The 19184-nt window shown below is 51.0% G+C and overlaps 1 protein-coding gene across 3 annotated transcripts; it reads left to right on the top strand.

The window, feature by feature from the left end:
• Positions 1-2346: 2346 nt before the first annotated feature.
• Ephx3 (epoxide hydrolase 3) lies at positions 2347-8228 on the top strand. 3 transcript variants are annotated; one of them, XM_023716753.1, is made up of 8 exons: positions 2347-2530; positions 3453-3841; positions 3985-4070; positions 4465-4622; positions 4742-4870; positions 7155-7258; positions 7347-7483; positions 7585-8228. In XM_023716753.1, the coding sequence occupies exons 2-8, from the start codon at positions 3599-3601 to the stop codon at positions 7808-7810; spliced, it is 1083 nt and encodes a 360-aa protein (XP_023572521.1). In that variant the 5' UTR covers positions 2347-2530; positions 3453-3598; the 3' UTR covers positions 7811-8228. The 3 variants fall into 3 exon arrangements, with proteins under 3 accessions (XP_023572521.1, XP_004632686.2, XP_023572522.1); XM_023716754.1 differs by lacking the exon at positions 2347-2530 and adding an exon at positions 3304-3364; XM_004632629.2 differs by lacking the exon at positions 2347-2530 and having other exon boundaries at positions 3284-3841.
• The last annotated feature ends 10956 nt before the right edge of the window (positions 8229-19184 follow it).

The following is a 19184-nucleotide window of genomic DNA, read 5'->3' as shown; positions in this document are numbered from 1 at the left end:
TGCTGGTGTCTCCCTGACATTTCTTTGTGAACCAAATGTTGCCTAGGCTAGGCTCTTGCTGCCCTATCCCTGAGGCCACCTGCACATGAGAACTAACGACCGTGGCCATGGAGCCTCTTGTGGCCTATCCCTGCCTTTCTTGGGCAGGACGTTCTCCAGCTCACCACTGACACCCAAGCTGAAGTTGTGACAAGAGTCCACAAACTCTTATTTCCCTCAGACCCTGGCCTAGGTGGGCAACATGTCCTAGCAGAACCCTGGCAAAACTTCAGACGACTCCACTTTGTCCTTCATCTTGGTTCCCCACGCACCAAGGAATTTGGGCCACTTTCACTTTGCTTTATCCACCTAGCTTTTCATTTAAGCTCAGGGTTGACCAGATACTAGGAAAGTGTACATTTCCCCAAATAAGATCTTCATTCACACACATGCACGTGCACACATTGTCAACCAGGTAAGCCCACAGGTAGCTGCTTTGGCTGTGTGCCCACCTGTACATACATGCCCAGCACAGGTAGTACCCACAACACTCCTGGGATGTAAGAAGGTGCATAACTTATGTATCCAGAGACAAACATTGCATTGAAATACTTCTAGCACTGTTTATTCATATTTCCTCTTTTCACCCAAAGACCCTTTGTTGTGTGTCTCGGGTCTGCCAAGCCTTTCAGTGAGCAGAGTAAGGCACCAGCCAGTGCCCTAGCACCACCACAGACTCTCAACCTCCTTGACAATCCCAAGCATGTCACACACCACCATGCCAGTTCAAATGTGACATACTGGTTCTGTAGGGTTTCTTCCATCTCATCCCACACCCATTTTTTCTTCCTCATTCTGTTCAGAAACTTATCTGGGTTGGGTCCAAGTGTTGAGCTGGAGAGATGATTTCACCTGCACCTTCCTGCTAGACTCAGTCTGTCATGGCCTTCACACCTCCCTGAAGGGTGTTTCTCTAACTGGGTTGTAATTAGACTGGGGATCTATTTAATTTTTTGGCCATTTATCCAGTCTCTCCTACAGTACTAGAAATCTTAGTCTTATACAAGAGTAAGAGGTGTGTACAAGCCCCCACTGTACTGTATGCACGGATCTCTTGGCCAATAATTATGTCAGTGAATCTGAGACTTGTATTAAAACACTTTAGACATTTGTAGAAGGGAATTCATAGACTTCACTTATATACTAAAGGTTCTTTTTTTGTGCAGTTCTCATTGCAAAAATAAACATTTGTACTGAACATAAAGTTACTCTTCTTTGAGTACTGCTGTCTTTTTGAGGGTAGAATTGGGAAGATATGGTGGGGTGAGAGCTGCAGTGTGTTCTGGAGTTGGAAGACACGCACAAACTATGCTGCCAAAAGACGAGTCGGGAATGACCCTGGCCAATTGTCAGACAAATGAATGGGCAGTGTAAAGGAAACCAAAGATAGGAGCAGCTAACAGAAAGGTAAGCAGTTAAATCGAGGTAGAGTAAAAGGTAGTTCAATATAGGCAATGTCATCCAATTCTGAGGTCCATTGTTTACTGAGGCAGAACAATGAATGGGCATTCACTTTTAGCAACCTATGGCTTGGTTTGGTTTTGAGACATGGTCTCACAGTATAATTAAGACTGGCCTAAAAAAAAAAAAAAAAAAAAGACTGGCCTGAACTCACTTTATAACCCAGGCTGGCCTCAAACTCCAAGGCAACCTCTTGCTCCAGCCTCCAGGGTGCTGGGATTACAGGCATGTGCTACCACACGGGGTCCTGTGGGCTTAATATGGAGTTAGGACAGTATGCTTAGTTTCCAAATAACATGTATATGGGCAACTGGAAGAAGGGCCAATAGGTGGTATGAAAAGGGTGTATCATGGTTAGAGGAAACGAATAGCAAAACCAAAATGGAAATGGCATATTTGTGGTGATAATTTCAGAACTCAGTGGACAAAGTTCCAAATTAGTCAAGAAATAGATATAGAATACACCTGAAATACTTGGGTTATCAACCAGAAACAATTAGGGGGATGGGGGTGGTACCAGATGCTGTTTCTATCAGTCCTGGATTGCTGTTTAGCCAGTTGTATGGCTCCACACATGACTTCATCCCCAAATTTTAGGTTCTTGTAATGAAGGTGTGGCCGATACTTCCTACCTTGCATATCCCTAAGAGGGACACGGATCCCGGAAGAAGGTTGCAGAACAGAAAAAATTAGCTTCTTGCGTGAATGGGGTTGTAGGCCAGTGCCCCATTATACTCTTATTTTGCCCTGCCCTGCCCAGACTTGACTCCTTTTTGTCAGACGCAATTACTCAATTGACCCAGCCTTCTTCCAGCAAGCATCGAAGCCAGACGTACCCTCTAGGAATCCGGGTCTCTGCCTCAGCCACCATCAGCAAGCCGGGCCACACTGGCCAGTTGGCATCGGGGCCAGGACTGGTCGCTTGGACATCTATGGCTGCCGCTGTCCAATCACAGCCATGGGGGTCACTGGGAGGACGGCGTGGGACCGTGGCCTTTGGACCAGCCGTTGGGATCAGAGCTGGATAAATGTGCTGCTGGGTCTCTTGCAGCCAGGTCAGGGTGGGTCTTGTACTCCAGGGCAGGAAGCAGGCGATGCGAGGGGTGAACTGGGGCACCCGAACCGCCCTCGGGCCACTGGGACTGATTATACCTCCTTGTCCTTCCCAGCCGCAGCGTCCCGGATCTCTTCCGCTTTTGGGCCAATCCGACCCGCTGCGTGCATCAGCTCCGTCCCCACCTCCACTGCCCCAATCCCAGACAAATGTTCAATTCATTGGGCCAGCCTCAATGCTTAGCCGCCCAATGGCAGGCCCCAGCTCTCCGCTCCAGCCCTCCCCTCCCAGCTGTACAAGTCACGCCTCTACCCTTATACTGCTGGAGAGCCAAGTGGGTCTCACCTTCCCCTCCCTTAGGTCTCACTCCCAAGGTGTCCGCCTCGCCCCTTCGCTCAACTCTCTTCTCATTTCACACGGTGTCCCTCCTCTCGGTTTGGCCGAGTTCTCCACCTCCTTCTTTTTTAAAAAACTTATTTATTTACGTGTGTGTGTGTGTGGCCAGCTCAGCCCACCAGGGGGCGGGGCTGGCTGGCATGTGGTGCTGGGGGATTGAACCGCGGTCCCTGTGCTTTGCTAAGCTTGTTCTAAGTAGGTGCTTTAGACCACTGAGCCACCTCACCAGCCCTCCACCTCCTTCTTCAGAGGTCCCTCCCCACCTGCTGCAGGAGTCCTCCCAGGCACCCGCCTGGTTTTAAGCTCCGCCCACTAAGGCCTTTGCCAGCCTAGTCCACTGGCTCCTTTGGTCCCCAGAGTTCCTCCCCAACCACAGAAGCTGGGCCCTCCCGGGCTCCGCCCCTCACTCTTCAGGTAGCGTCGTGCCCAGGTATTTACCTGGCACTGTGGGTCATGGAGCAGCAGCAGTATCTGTCTGGGCCGTCCTTCTCCGCTCCTGCAGCACGTCCCGTCAGCGCTCACTTCACGAAGGGGTCCCAAGCCAAAGGCAGTGGGTTCCCAGGGCCTGATCCCTCTTCGCCTCTGCTGCCAGCGTACCCAGCTCAGTCTTCGGCCGACAGCGCTGTCACAGTCCCGGAGCGCGGCGACATGCCGGAGCTGGTGGTGACTGCGCTGCTGGCGCCGTCGCGTGTCTCGCTGAGGCTGCTGCGCTTCTTTATGTGGATCTTGGTGTACTCGGCGGCACTACTGGCTGCCGCTGTCTACGGTTGCATTGCGCTCACGCACGTGCTATGCAGACCCCGGCGTGGCTGCTTGGGGCGTCCCCGGTACGCGGCTCCTGCCTGCCTGGTAGACCCCACACTGGGTGAGCACGGCTTCCTGAACCTCAAGGTGAGCTGCGGGGAGTTTCCAGAGGTCGGGGCTGGGTGAGCGAAGCCGGGATGGTTAAATCCAAACCCAGGTGGGCACAGAGGCCTGAGAGCTGGAGCCCAGGACCGAAGAGTTCCCAGGCCTTAAATGATGCACTCCTTTAGAGCTCAGGCCTGCACCTGCACTTGGTCTCTGCTGGTCGTGGCAATGGGCCCCTCATGCTGTTTCTCCACGGCTTCCCTCAGAACTGGTATGTCTGGGCCTGGAGTATAAGGGGTGGGGGAGGTGGAGCCGGATTATGAGGGCACCCAGTAGATCAGAAGAGGGCTGAGTAGACTTTGGGGTGCAGAGAATCTAGCATCCAGATGGTTCAGAAGTGGGCAGGGACTACTCCAAGATGCCAAAGATTTATATGTAGGCCCTGAGAGGGATGGCCCTAAATCACTACTGGGATTGAACCTGTCCTGGATCTGGGGTGCAGCTGGCCTCTTCGTCTGTCTGGGATTCTCCCATCCTCCCTTCCAGAAAGACCAGAGCTGGAAGGTGGTGTCACCAAAGATCCCTGCTAAGCATAGGGTGGAGATACAGCCTAGGCACCCTGAGTCAACCTCCCTCTACATCCCTTCCCACCTCCCACCTGGCAGGTTTTCCTGGCGCTACCAGCTTCGAGAGTTCCAGAGCCACTTCCATGTTGTGGCTGTGAACCTGCGTGGCTATATCCCTTCAGCAGCTCCAAAGGATGTGGACTGCTACACAACTGATCTGCTGATGGCTGACATCCAGGATATCATCCTGGGCCTGGGTGGGGACAAGCCCCCATCCAGGGGGTACACATGCATCTCCTTATGCCTATGCCTCACTGGGAACCACCTCCCTGATCTTGCCTCTCCCATGTCTTACACCAGCATATCCATCCACTAGGTTACTCCAAGTGTATCCTTGTGGCCCATGATTGGGGCGCTGTGCTCGCCTGGAATTTCTCCATCTATTTTCCATCTCTTGTTGAGCGGATGGTAGTGGTCAGTGCTCCCCCCACGTCGGTATTCCAAGGTGTGTTCTTACCTCTCTGTTCTCCTGTTCATATACCAGGGCATCCCTTCCCTATGACGCTCCTCAATCTAAAATCAATGACTCAATGACAGGGCTGGGGAGATAGCTCAATAGAGGTCCTGAGTTCAATCCTCAGTACCACAAAAAAAAAAAAAAAAAATCAAAAATCAATGACAGAGCTATGAGTGGTGACATTCACTTGTAATCTCAGCTATTAGGGATGACTGAGGTAGGATCAAGAGTTTCAGGCCAGCCTAGGCAACTTGGCAAGATCTTGTCTCAAAATTTAAGTGTTAAAATTGCTAAGGATGTAGGTCAATGCTCCCTGGGTTCAATCCCCAATACTGCAATAAGTAAATAAAGACAATGAGAGTGCACTAAGAAGTAACCCACACGCTGGGACAAGCTGAGTATCCTTTATCCAAAATGCTTGGGACCAAGATGGTGAGTGTGGCTCAGTGATAGGACACTTGTGGAATATCCTCAAGACCTGGGACTAGATCCCCAGCTCATGTGCTGTGGGCATACACAGAAGGCACACACTCCCACACCTGTTTAGGACTAGAAGTGTTTCAGATTTCAGATTTGGAATATTTGCACACACATAATGAGATATCTTGCTGATGGGGCATGAAACCAACATGAAATAATTAACCTGAAAGTATATATATATATATATATATATATATTAATTTTTTTTTCGGTATGGGTGATCAAACTCAGGACCTTGCACTTGCCAGGCAGGAGCTTATGCCACTGAACTATCTCCCAGCCCCTATAGGGTATTTTTGATAATTCTGTGTGTAGAAAATGTTTATACTTAGGCCAGACAAATAGCTCAGTGGATTAAAGCACCTGCTTAGGCAGATACAGCGGCCAGGGTTCCATCCCAGGCTTGCCATCCTGGTCCTGCTCCCAGAGTGTGCTGAGATAGCAATTGAGACTGAGCGTGGTGGCATGTACCTGTAATCCCAGCTCATGGGAGGCTGAACACAGGTGGATCACTACAAGTCCAATCTATGTAATGAGACCCTATAGACCCTGTAGACCCTTACTAAAATTAAAAAAAAAAAAAAGTTTGTACTTATACACTGAGCCATCCGAGGTCAGGTAAGGAATTTTCCACTTGTAGAATCATGTCAATACTCAAACATTTTAGAGTTTTAAATCTGGGCATGGTGGTGCATCCCTGTAATCCTGTACTTGAGAGACTGAGGCAGGAGGATAGTCATGAGTTCAAGGGCAGTCTGGGCTACATAATGTGTTCAAGGCCAGGCTGAGCTACATAGTGAAACCCTGTCTCAAATAAAAGTTGAAAAAGGCCAGGTACAGTGGTGCACGCCTGCAATCCCAGCACTTGGGAGGCTGAAGCAGGAGAATCATTGTCAATTTGAAACCAGTCTGGGCTACAAAGTGAGCTCAAGGCCAACCTGAATTGCATAGTGAGAACCTGTCTCAAATGACAAACAAAACAAAACAAAAATTCAGATTACATAGTGTTTCAGATTTAAGATTTTTAGATGGAGGGTGCCCAACCTGTAACCAATATAGTAACCCACAAAGGGGTTTTGGGATTAGGAGTGCCCAACCTGTAACTGAATATAGTAACCCACAAAGGGGTTTTGGGATTAGGAGTTTTCTGTGTGTTTGTGTGTGTGTGTCTTGTTTTGGTTTTGGTATTAGGGATAAGACCCAGGTCCTCCTGCAAGCTAAGCACATATCTCCAACCTGTTTCACTTGATTTCATTTTGATTGATTGGTTTTGCTGTGCTTGGGATGGAACCCTGGGATCTGCACCTGCTAAGCAAGTGTTCTACCACTGAACCGCAGCTCACCTGATTTTAAATCCCAGCACTGACTGTAGTCAGAACTGTGTTCATTCTCTCCCTCTCTCCCTCCCTCTCCCTCCCTTCTTTCTGTTGTTTCCTGTCTATCTCCTCTAGACTGCCAGCTCTCTGATGGCAGAGAGTTTTTCTGTTTTGTTTGCTACTGTGTCTCCTGGGTCTAGCAGGACCTGAAACACAGTAGGTGCTCAGTAAGTGTTGTTGAATGAAGCAAGGAAGTACCTGGACAGGGACAGTACCCCAGAGCTGCAGAGGGATGTGGCCCCATTGGCAGGGAAGGGTACTGGGGCCTGAGCTAGGAGGGGCCGTCGGTGTCTTCACTGACAGCCATGTTTTCATTGTTTCCTGAGGCCTGTGTGCTTGACTGGGTCTGTGTGGGGATGTGGGGTCAACCCTCCCCACCTAGGCCACACATCTGCCTCCCCTCCACTTCCTCCCAGACTACTGTATTCGTCACATCGGCCAATTCTTCAAAGTGAACTACATGTTCCTGTTCCAGCTTCCCAGGCTGCCAGAGAGGTTGCTCTCCATGTCTGACTTTCAGGTGCCAGGGAGTGAAGGTGTGGAGTGGGGGGGAGTGGGTTGGACTTGGCAATCAGGACCCCACAGCAAGATTTCTGCTGCATACCCAGATCCTGAAGAGCTCCCTCACTGGTCGCAAGACGGGCATCCCACACCTGGCCCCATGTGAACTCGAGGCCTTTCTTCATGGCTTCTCTCAGCCTGGTGGCCTCACTGGGCCCATCAACTACTACCGAAACATCTTCAGGTGAGATCAGACCCAGGGTAGAAGCTCAGGAAAGTTCCAGAGGCTGGGATTACGGGTGGTCATCGTTCACCCATCTGTCTGATTGTTTGCTTCCATCACAGGAACATCCCCCTGGAGCCCCAGGAGCTGGCTGTGCCTACATTGCTGCTGTGGGGAGAGAAAGACCCCTACTTCCAGGTGGGGTTGGTGAGGGCCATTGAGAGCCGCTTTGTGCCGGGCCGGCTGGAGACTCACATCCTGCCAGATGCAGGACACTACATCCCCCAGAGCCACCCCCGAGAGATGCACCAGTACATGTGGGCCTTTTTGAAAGACCTGCTGGACTAGCGGCCCTTGCTCACCTGCCTACCCCCTGTATGTAGGTACACAGACACTCAGGAGAACACATCTGCCATCTGAACACGCGTGGGGTGGACACCTGGCTCACACAGAAGTGAGTGAGGCACCACAGCCCCTGTGCTCACACCCATGCATGGCTGCGTGTGTGCGTGCACTCGGACCAAAGAACTGGCTGTGCTGCTCCTTCGTGGAGCCACATGCTTAGGCTGAGCGTCTTACCTGTCCCTGCCGCAGTTGGCCTCCTGAGGCTGCGCGAACCATAAACTCTGATCTTCTTGTCTCTGGCTTCTCTGTCTTGAGGCCAGGTCTTAGGTCTTCATTACTAAATCCAATACAGCAGTGTTCGCCACATGTGAGTACTTCCACTTACATGTGAATTCCTCCAAATGAAATCCAATGAAAAAAATGCAATGCTCAGTCACTCTGACTGTATGTCAAGTGCTTATCGGACACATCAGTGAAGAAAGTTCCATTAATCTGGGTGTGATGGCTCCCATCTGTCTTTCCAGCACTCAGGAGGCTGGGACAGGAGAGGCAGTGTGAGTTCAAGGCCAAGGTGGACTATATTATTTAAAGGCTTGCCTGGGGGCTGGGGAGATGGCTCAGTGGAATAAGCACTTCCCTGGAAAGCGCAAGGGCCTGAGTTCAATCTCCAGTTCCACAAAAAAATAAAATAAAATAAAAATAAAAATCAGCCCAAGTTTCTGGAAATCCAAATAAAGTTTTCCAGGTGGAAGGTGGACCACACAGTCAGTCCCAGGCTGGTCATGGCATTGACTTCTCTCCCCCTGACCCTTGCGCAGTCTTTTGGGACGGTGTCAGCACCTGCAAGCTGAAAACTCAGAAGACCTAAAAACTACATCCTGGGGCCGGGGAGATGGCTCAATAGAATAAGTGCTTGCCTGGCAAGCACAAGGGCCTGAGTCCAATCTCTGGTTCCGAGAAAACAACAACAACAACAAAAACCCCCTACATCCTGTTAATGGGTGTGGTGGTGCATGCCTATAAACTCAGCACGGGAGACTGTGGCAGGAGGATCCCAAGTTCCAGTCCAGACAGGGGGCTTGCTAACAAAATCCTTTCTCTAAGCAAATAAATGAAGATTGAGTCAATAGTACCCCCCTCCCTAGAAAGTTTATTTGGGGTTGGGTCTGCCCCGCAATCTGTATTGCCCTCCCCTGTTCCCCTGCTTTCTCTTACCATGGGTACCACGGTTCCCAGGACTGGCGCCCCAGTGGCACTTTTGGAGCTCTGGGGTTCCCAGAGGAGAGGGGGAGAGAGAGGGCTATTCAAGTGACAGAGTTCAGAGGATCCCCAGTGGGGCCCTGATGGTGGCAGTGGTGGGGTGCTCTTGTCCAAGGTGGGAAGGAACTCAGGCTACTGGAATAACAGCGTGGAGGCCAGTGGCTGCTAACACTGCCAGGGACTGCCAGGAGTTGGGATTTGACTCTCAAAGAGCCACAGGAGGTTTTCAGCAGGAGAGGGACATGGCCTGCATTTTGAAGAGCTCCCTGTGGCTGCTGCACAGTCCCATGCAAAAGTGTAAGAGGGGAGACAAGCAAGGGGCCCTCTCAGCACAGCGCAGTCCCTCAGCGTCGCCAGAGCAGGAACCCCCAGGACTTGACCTAACTACCCACCCCCAACCCTCCACCCCGCAGGGTGGGAGCAAAGTCGCCGCGCTCTGGGTCACGAGGCGGGGGATGTGGGCCCTCGGGCCTGGAGCCCTGGGTGGAGGTCTGGAGAGAGGAAGCCTGTGGGCTGGATGAGGACGGCGTCCAGGAGGTGGAGGATCTAGCGATGGTTGCTAAGGTGACGGGGGACGAGTTGGTGGTTGACAGGAACGGGTAGCAGTTGTCTGGGTGACTGGAGGGGCCCATGCAAAGGCTGTCGGGAAGTCTCGGACAGTTGCCTGGACTACTGGGGTCCGCGGACGGTTGTCAGGGTAACCACAAGGCGCTGTCTTCCGCCTTTCAGGTTGCGGGTGGGAGGAAGGCGGGGTCTTGGAGGAAACGATCGCGTTGGTTGGACAGAGTTCTGGGGAGTAGGCCAATAGAAACTCACATCATGACCCAGGCTCGCTTCTTCCAGCCTGAGCCAATCAGAGAGCGTCTTTCTTCTGGCATCAAGGCTAGGCTTGCGCATCTCTTTGGGCGGGAGTGGGTCACTCCAGAGCTATGGCTAGGACTCCTCCCTGGCTCGGACTTGCCCCTTTCTTTTAAGCCCCAGTCTCCAGACCCTATTATCACTCGTCATTCACTCATTTATTCATTCACTCACTCACTCATTCATAGACATCCATTGATTATTCACACACTCACCTATTCATTCAGACTTGCATCATTCGCCCATTCATTGATTCATGCATTCATCCACTCATACACTCATCCGTTCGCGCTACCTGCTGTACACCGCTAACCCTCCGCACTAAAGGAGAGCAGCGGACACCAGCCAGAAAGAGACACTGCCAGCTGGGTGTGGTCAGGCTACAGTGAACTAGATCCTAAGGGATCAGTGCTCCTGCAGGGCTCATTCTTCACCCTGGATCTCAGGTGGTTCTGAAAACACGGACTCTGCCTGTGCTCCTGTCTGCTTCCCCCGCTTCACGGCTGGGTGGCCACTGGACTGCTGTGCATCTTACAAGAGGGATAGGAGGCTGTCGGGGAGGTGGTCTTGGAGTTAAACTAAAAAAAAAGAGGGGGCTACAACCTGAGGAAGCCTCCCACACAAGTGATCTGTCATTTCCATGAGAAAAGAAAAATGTGGGACAGGAAGATGGCCAGCAAATGCCAGTCAGGGAGGGCCTGGGACAAAGCTGTGTCTGGGATGCTGTGTGGGGGTCAGTGAAGGAGCCAGACCAGGGGGGGGGGAAACAGGCTATGGAGAGGAGGAACAGTAGGTGTGATCCAGACGGTAGAAAATGAGGATCCAGTCCAGGCACCGAGGCAGGAGCAGGGGCACAGGGAAGGCACAGAGGGAAGACTGGGGCATGTTCACCGAGAAATCTGGACCCTTGGGAGAGGAGATCTAGAAACATCTGGAGTGAAGACAGAAATGGCCCAGCATGCATCTGTGTGTGGCAGGGAATGAGACACAGAAGCTGGGAGACAGTGTGGAGTCTGTCCTTGACCAAGTGGAAAGTAAGACTCACTGGAGATAGAGCACTGAGGCCCCCAACATGGAAAGGCAGGCGGAAGAGAGAAACCCCAGAAGTAGGATACACACCCGGCCAGTGGCCTCCCAGCTGTGAAGGGCGGAAGTTTCCAGGAGCACAGGCAGAGTCCGCAGTTTCAGAACAGCTTGAGATCCAGGGTGAGGGCTGAGCCATGCAGGAGCATTGATCCCTGAGGATCTAGGAGAGCTAAATTCTCCCACATCGTGAAAGGAGAAGCTAGGAGGGGTAGCCTAGCACCTGAGGTATTGGGTGCTCAGAGTAGGTTAAGCATGGGTGAAGAGGGCATAATGGGAACCCCAGCTGGGGCAACAACTGACACATTCAAGTGGGAATTTGAGGCAGGATTGCTATAGGGGCTGTCCCCATCCAGTTGCAGGCATGGGGACAGAGTTGGGGATAACCAACCTAGACTCTTGAGACACCAGGAAGCATGCATGCATTGCCATGTCTGGCCACCCCTAGGAAGCAAGAGGAAGGAAGAGAATCTGCAGAGCTGGGAGGAGGGATGGTAGAGACAGGATCTTCAGTCAAGGGACACAGGCAGCCAGAGTGAGCTTGTAGGAGGGGACCGAAGAGGATTAATATCTCTATCTCACTTTACTCCAGCTTCATCTTCTCCTACTGGTCAAATTCACCTGGAATCCAGAGGATGGGAACATGTCTGAGGGCCACAGAGTGGAGCAGAGAAGGGAAGAATGGAGTGGGAATGGGGTATGCAGAGTGGGGAGAGGTGACATATGGGGCTCTGGCTCCTGATTCGTTCATTTGACAGCGGTTAAGGCTGAGAAGTATTTGGGTGGCACAACCACTGTCTATCATGAGTGAAGACTGGGATTTTATCCTGAGCACAGAAAAAAAAAAAAAAATTACTTCACCGCCTCTCACCTGGTTCTGTGCTAGACACTGGGACTCAGCACTGAGCACAACATATGTCCACAGAGCTTTCAGTCTAGAGTAGGGCCAGGTAGGGTTGGGTGAAGGAGCTGAATACCAGCTAAAGGAGGCAAAGTTTCAGGATGGCTCCCTGGGAGATGAGAAAGCAGATCTTTCAGAGCAAGAGAACAGTGCCCCTCAGCTGTGTGCAGTTCCAACTCTTTCCTCGTTTCCTTTCTTTCTCTCAACACACTGAGGGTTGAAGTGAGGGCTTATCACTGAGCTACATCCACAGCCCTCTTTTACATTCTATTTTTTATTGGGAGACAAGGTTTTGCCAAGTTGCCCAGATGGGATTTGAATTTACAACCTTTGTGCCGCAGCCCCCCTGTGGTGGGATTATGCACACGCTAGGCAAGTGCTCTACCACTGACCTGTCTCCCAGCCTTTTCCTCTTCCTTTAGGTCTTGGCTCTAAGGTTCCCTCTCAAACTCCCAGGCTGAAATCTCTCCTTCTCCCCCAGTCAAACTTCATCTATCTGTGTAGCTCTTCCATCTTTGCCTTGTTTTTTGGGTCACCTCTCTTTACAACCAGGCCTGCTAGCAAGTACGTAGTCAATAAATGTTGGTTGAATGACTTAATGAAGGTGAGGCAAGCTGGAGAATCAATCTAAGCTGCCAAGTTTTTTTTTTTTTTTTTTAAGCTTTTATTGTATAAGAATGGGGCTCCTAGGGCCTGTTGGATAGCTCAGCCGACTAAAGCGCCTGCTTAGGCAGAGCACAGTGACTGGGGTTCCATCCCCAACGGTGCAGTGCTGGCCGCCTCCAGGGTGCGCTGAGACTGCTATTGAGACTGGGCAAGGTGGCGCACACCTGTAATTCCAGCACTTGGGAGGCTGAAAACAGGAGGATTACTGCGAGTTTGATCTGCATAGTGAGACCCCGTAGACCCTGTACTAAATACATTAGAAAAAGAAAAGAAAGAACTGCCAACTTGGAGAAGAAGGGAAGCGAAGCGAAACTGTGGAGGTGAAGAGAGGTTGTGCCACTCCGCGGAAGGTTCTCATATCAGCGGGTCATACAGAAGGAAGCAGTATCTAGTGGATCTAACTTGGTCCCCTGGCCCGGGGTCCAGCCACTGCATGTGTGCACGGGCAGCCTTCACTCTGCTGGATCCACTAGGCTCCCACACCCCGCTGCCTGGGCGTGCAGACCTGGCCTGGCTTCTGCGTAGAGGGCGGGCCTGCGGTCCCAGAGGAGAGGCTGAGGGCACGTTCTCAGGTTCCCGGTCAGCGTGCCGGCAGCTGCGTCTTGGCCCGGCCCCAGGTCTAGCGTCCCCGGGGACTGAGCTCATTCAGGAGAAATGCAGTCCTTAGCCAAGGCAGCCAGCAGGGGCCAGGGAGGGGGCGCGAGCCCATCCCCAGCGCACTGGGAACGGAGCAGCCTGCGGCAGAGCCGTGGGAATGGCCAGGGCGACTCTCATACTCTCTGCACCCTCCTCAGCCAGCCCTTCCACTGCAGTGGGGGACAGCAGCAGGATCCTGGTGCCACACAGGACCCCATGCTGTCCTCAGCCTGATTCCACCGTTACCAGCAGGCACTGCATTAAACCAGCGGAATCAGAGGCAGAAATTCCCACCTAGTAACATGTGTGCCTGCGTTTTTGGTTGCTTCTTGTGACAGGAGCTCAGCATGGCTATCCACTGTGGAGGGAAGGCCAGAAGGCTCAGGGGAGGAGCTGGTCTTCCCCCTGGATCTACAAAGCCCTCTGTAGCCCCTGGAATGATAGTGAGGAGAGTGGTGTGGATTCCTTACAGCAGTCTTTCTGGCTGCTGCGTCTGGCTCCAAGTCACTCCCTGAGTTACCAGGCCCTGACATGTCACCCCCTCTGTGTCCACTCCAGGCTGAGGTGCTAGAGCCTTCATCTTCTGCCTGGTCCCCAAGGCACTTGTGATGAACAGGGTTGAGCCAGGGAGAAGGGGCTCTGGGAGACCTCAGAGACACAGAAGGACTTGTCCTGAGAGAAGGGCTCCCTGGGGTGGGCCCTTCAATGCACTGGAGGACGCCAGTTACAGGAGTGGGGAACATGGGTCTGTGAGGAAAAGTCCCAGGATGGCCAATGTGGGAAGGAACAGGGCAGTTCCTACAGCCAGAGTGTGTGTGTGTGTGTGTGTGTGTGTGCGTGCGTGTGTGTGTTAGTATGGATGGAATCCAGGATGTGCCACTGCTAGGCACATGTCCTGCCACTGAGCTGCATCCCCAGCCCTATTTTTTTAATTACAAAATGTTATTATTTATTATTTATTTCTGCAGCCCTAAGCTACATCCCCAGCTAAATTTTTATTCTAGGACCAGGTGTGGTAGCACATATCTATAATCCCACCACTAGGGAGGCCGAGACAGGAGAAACATCGAGAGTTCTGAGGCCAGCCTAGACCATATAGTGAATAGTGAGTTCAAGGCCAGCCTGACATAGCAAGATCTTGTAAACAAGAAGATTAAAATTTAAGAAAAAAACTGAAGTTTTTATTCTGAGTCAGGGTCTCTCCCAAAGTCAACTAAGTTGCGAGGCTGGCCTCAAATTTGTAGTCCTTGTGCTGCAGCCTCCTGAGTGGCTGGGAGAACAAATGCACGCACCACAAGTGACCTAAAAGTGCATTTTGGTGGTGATAGGCTTTAATTATTATTATTATTATTATTATTATTATTATTATTATTATTATTATTTTTGGTGTGAAAGTACATATTTGAAGAGATCATGTTTGCTGCTGCTTTCTGCTTAGGGGGGAAGACTGAGCCCTTCCATCACAAACGGAGGAAAGAGCCCAGGCAATGGCCATGCGAGAGTAGAGCTGCTGTATAGATGGAGTCTGACGCAGAGTGGACAGGGTCTCCTAAGGGGGCTGGAGAGAGTCAGGAGTGGCCCGAGGGGCCTAAAGGCCAGCTGCGTGGCACGGGGACTTGGCTTTCCTCTTGAGGATGGGCTTGAGCTACACCTGCCCCGTGGGCCAGCTGACTCAGCACAGATGAACCAGCGAGTGTCCGTCTTCTGCAACATTTTTGGTCTTTGTCTCTGTCCAAGTTTACCCCTCTTCTCCACCTTTTGGCCTGGAATCACTCAAAACCAGGTTCAAGTCCCAGTTCTTGCCAGGGCGATGGTGCACACCTGTGACCCCAGCGTTTGGGAGGAGATTGAGATGGGAGGTGACCCTGAATTTGAGATCAGCCCTGGGGCTGCATAGTGAGTCCAAGACCAGCCTGAACTACATAGAGAGAGCTTGTCTCAAAGGACAAAGACCAAACACACAAGCAAGCAAACAAACAAAACCTCAGCTCTTGGGTCAGTGGTGTGGCTCAGTGACAGAGCATTTGTCTGGCAAGGCAGAGGGCCTGGCTTCAATGCACAGCATCACACACACACACACACACACACACACACACACACACACACACAGAGGAATGGAGTAGCTGGGCATGGTGCCCTTTAACTGTAATCCCAACACTCAAAAGAAGCTGAGACAGGAAATTGCAAGCTTGAATCCAACCTGGGCTACATTGCAAGACTCTTTCCCAAAAAACAAGGAATTGATTCCTGCAACCGTGTGGACCGTGACTCTCACAAGGCCAGACACAAATGGCCACACCTTGTACCATTTCACTCATAGCAAATGTCTCACCCGAGCAAATCCATAGACACAGAAAACAGATTAATGGATGCCAGAGGCTGGGAAAGGCAAATAAGTGAGGGATGACTGCTAGTGGGACTGGGGCTCCTTCTGGGGGAATGGAAATATCCTAGGACCGAATACAGGTCATGATTGCATAGCTCTGTGAGTGTACTCACTGAATTGCACACTTTAAGATGGTAAATAAACCAAGTACAGTGGCACAAGGCTGAAATTCCAGTATTCTGAGGGGATGAGGAAGGAGGCCTGCAAGTGTGAACTCAGTCCTGTCAAGCTGCTGACTTACCAAGACTATCTCAAAAGATAGAAAGGGCTGGGGATGTAGTTCAGTGGTGAAACACCCTGGGGTTTAATCCAAAGTACAAAACCAGAAACAACATCTGAGCAAAAAAATTGATGCTAACAATGTGTGACATAACAACCATTGCTAATTTTCTATTCTTATTTTGAAATTTTGTACCATTTTTATTGTCTCATGTTGCTTTGTTTTTGTTATTTGTTTTTGTTATTTTTCCTCTTAAAAAAAAAAAGAAATGGAAACAAAGTTTAATGGGCACCATGGTGTTCACACAGTCTCAGCATGTCTCCCTACCAGATAACCATTCATTATAGAAGAAGAGAATAAACTGAATGCCACTGTGGTGTACACCTGTAATCCTAGCATCAGGAGACTGAGGCAGGAGGATCATAAGTTTGAGGCCAGCCTGGCTAGCTATAAAAGGGATGGGGGTTGGGACTCTATCTCAAAGATGTTTCATCTAAACTTAGTCGCAGGGGCCAGGGAGATAGCTCAGTGGAATAAGGGCTTGCCTGGCAAGTGCAAGGACCTGAGTTCAATCCCCGGTTCCGAAAAAAAAAAAAAAAAAAAAAAAGAATAGTCACAAGAAACTGGCTAATGTTCAATCCCTGGTACTGAAAGAAAGAAAGAAAGAAAGAAAGAAAGAAAGAAAGGAAGAAAGAAAGAAAGAAAGAAAGAGAAACTGGCTAACATTCTTAGGAAGAAATGATGCTACCTCTCCAAAAATGTTCAAGTCACCAAAGCAAGAGGAACTAGTTCAGGTTGAAGGAGACCAGGGGATGTGACAGTTAGGTATAGCTGGTGATCTGAGGGTTAAATGTGGATTGGCAAAGAGACACAGTGGGAAGGGGCAGTGACACAGACAATGTGGGCTGAGGGTGCTAAGGAGAGTACATTTGTGTGGAAGGACAAGCTGATCTCAGAAGGCATGCTGAGGAGTAACTGGGAACAAAGGAACACCATGCTCACCCTCAGATGAACCAGGCAGGTGTGGTATGTGAGATGACACATGTGTGTTATCTCAGCACTCAGGAGGCCGAGGCAGGGGAATCACCACAAATTCAAGGCCAGCCTGGGCTACCAGAGTTCAAGATTCTGCCTCAAAACAAAACAATTGAGTGCCCCCTCCTGCAACCTCCAATATATCTATACACAGAGAGACAGACACAGAGGCAGAGACGGAGACAGGGAATTGTAAGACAAACTGGGCATGGTGGTTACATACCTATAATCCTAGTACTGTGGGAAACTGAGGTAGGAGGATCCCAAGAGTGAGTTAGAGTGACTTAGTGAGACTGTCTCAAAAAAAAAAAAAAAAAAAAAAAAAAAAAAAAAAAAGAAGGAAGGAAAGAAAAGAACAGAAAATAAATCATGTGACAAGTGAGTCAAAATGTCATTGGCTAGTGAAACTGGACAAAGGGCTTATGGAAAACATTTGTTTTATTCTGCAATTTTCTGTTTATAGTAATTTTAAAACAAGTTTAAAAATTGCCCCAAGATTTCTGGTGTGCTGGGACATTCTCCCTCCCAGGCTCAGCCTTAGCATCTGGTTACCTTGGGGGGTTGATCCTCAGGATCCTCACATTCAGCCTAGTCAACAAGCCATTTACCATGGGGCAGCTTGGCCGCTGCTTTCCTTCTGACTCGGGCCTGCCCAGTCTCCTCCCCTTTTTGTCTCCTCCAGCAGGTATGTTGGCCCCTCTGTTCCAGTTAATCCATTTGTTTATTTATCTAAAGACAGAGTCTCATGCTCTAGTGCAGGCTGGCCTTGAACTCATGGTATAGCCCAGGCTGGCCTCTAACTCTCAATGTTCCACCTGCCTCAGCCTCCTGAGTGCTGGATGACAGGACGGGGCCTAACTCCAGCTCATCTTTTTGAGTCATAGTGCCTGCATTCTCCTCAAAGAAGCTCTCCTGAGGGAAGCAAGGTATATCTTCTGCAGGTCAGAGTTTGTGCTTACCCCTGCTTGTTATACACAGGAATCAACACACCAAGAAATCTTGCCATGGGCTGGTGAGATGGCTCAGTGGTCTAAAGCACCGCGGTTCAATCCCCCAGCACCACATGCCAGCCAGCCCCGCCCCCTGGTGGGCTGAGCTGGCCACACACACACACACACACACACACACACACACAAATATAAATAAATAAATAAATAAATAAATAAAAAGAAATCTTGCCAGACAGCCCTCTCCCAGCCCCTTTCTGGATTCTTTCACTCTGCTGGCCAGCTCTAACCCCAGTGCCATGAGTGTCTGCTTCACCCCCACCCCTCTCCCCAGGGTGGGCTTGGGACCTCTTAGTCTTTTCATTCTCACTATTGAGACAGCCATGGCTACGTGGGCCTGGTCCCTAACAAAGTAAGAGATTTATATTACCCCCCCCCCAACATGGGCCTCCATAGGAAGGTAGATTTTTTTTTTTTTTTTTTTGCAGAACCAGGGATTGAACTCAGGCCCTTGCGCTTGTTGCCCGGGAAGCGCTTATTCCACTGAGCCATCTCCCTGGACCCGGAAGGTAGATTTTTGAAAAAGCTGTTGATTAGAAGGAGCAAGGGGGACTAACTGGCTAAGCTGTGCAGAGACCCGGGGTGTGTGTGTGTGTGTGTGTGTGTGTGTGTGTGTGTGTGTAGGGGGCTGCAGCAGACCTCTGAGATCCACTCGGGATTGTGAAGAAATGGGCTGCTGTCCTGAAGGGCTGAGAACAGGAAGGTGTGCACATCCTTGAGCTCCCATGCATCTGCAGATCTGAGGCTGCTCACAGGCTGGCTAGGCCTGCGTCTGAGGTTTGTTTCTGATTTTAGGGTCTCCACCTGAGTGCTCTCTATCTCTTTTGGAGTGGGGTTTTAGAGACAGGGTCTCGAGAATAGTTCAGGCTGGCCTTGAACTCAGATTTGCCTCAACCTGTGGAAATTCTCCTGCCTCAGCCTTCCCAATGCTGGAATGACAGGCGGGTGCCACCATGCCCACCTGGCATCCATGAAACTCTTGCTTTTGTGCCTTTGTGTGGTGTGCAGTCAGAAACCTCTCAGCAACTTAGAATGGAGGTTTGCTGGGGTCTGCGTTGGGGTTTCCGCCTGTATGGGGTCTGGGGTGTTCCCGAGCCGGGCCCACTTAATCCCAGGTTCGGACCCCAGCTCACTGGCTCCGCGAGTGGGGAGGGTAGGCAGGGACCCTGCGAGGCGGAGCGAGGGGGGTGGGGCGGGGCGAGCGGCCGGGCTGGGGGCGGGGCGGCCGGCTGCCTAGATCGGGCGCAGTCGGCGGCGCGGAGCCTGGGCCGGGAAGCGCCGGGAGCCTGGAGAAGGAGGAGGAGGAGGTGGAGGAGGAGGAGGAG

This window comes from Octodon degus, unplaced genomic scaffold, assembly GCF_000260255.1.
Source record: "Octodon degus isolate 3935 unplaced genomic scaffold, OctDeg1.0 scaffold00050, whole genome shotgun sequence".
Lineage (NCBI taxonomy): Eukaryota > Metazoa > Chordata > Mammalia > Rodentia > Octodontidae > Octodon > Octodon degus.
Note: the sequence above shows the minus strand (reverse complement) of the source record. Positions and strands in the feature narration are given on the sequence as shown.

Excerpts from the sequence above, each read along its gene's own strand:
- Ephx3 (XM_004632629.2), top strand. The coding sequence starts at position 3,404 with ATGGAGCAGCAGCAGTATCTGTCTGGGCCGTCCTTCTCCGCTCCTGCA. Across the intron at positions 3,842-3,984 it reads ACGGCTTCCTGAACCTCAAG|AGCTCAGGCCTGCACCTGCA; the intron begins GTGAGCTGCGGG and ends GCACTCCTTTAG. Across the intron at positions 7,259-7,346 it reads TCTCCATGTCTGACTTTCAG|ATCCTGAAGAGCTCCCTCAC; the intron begins GTGCCAGGGAGT and ends CTGCATACCCAG.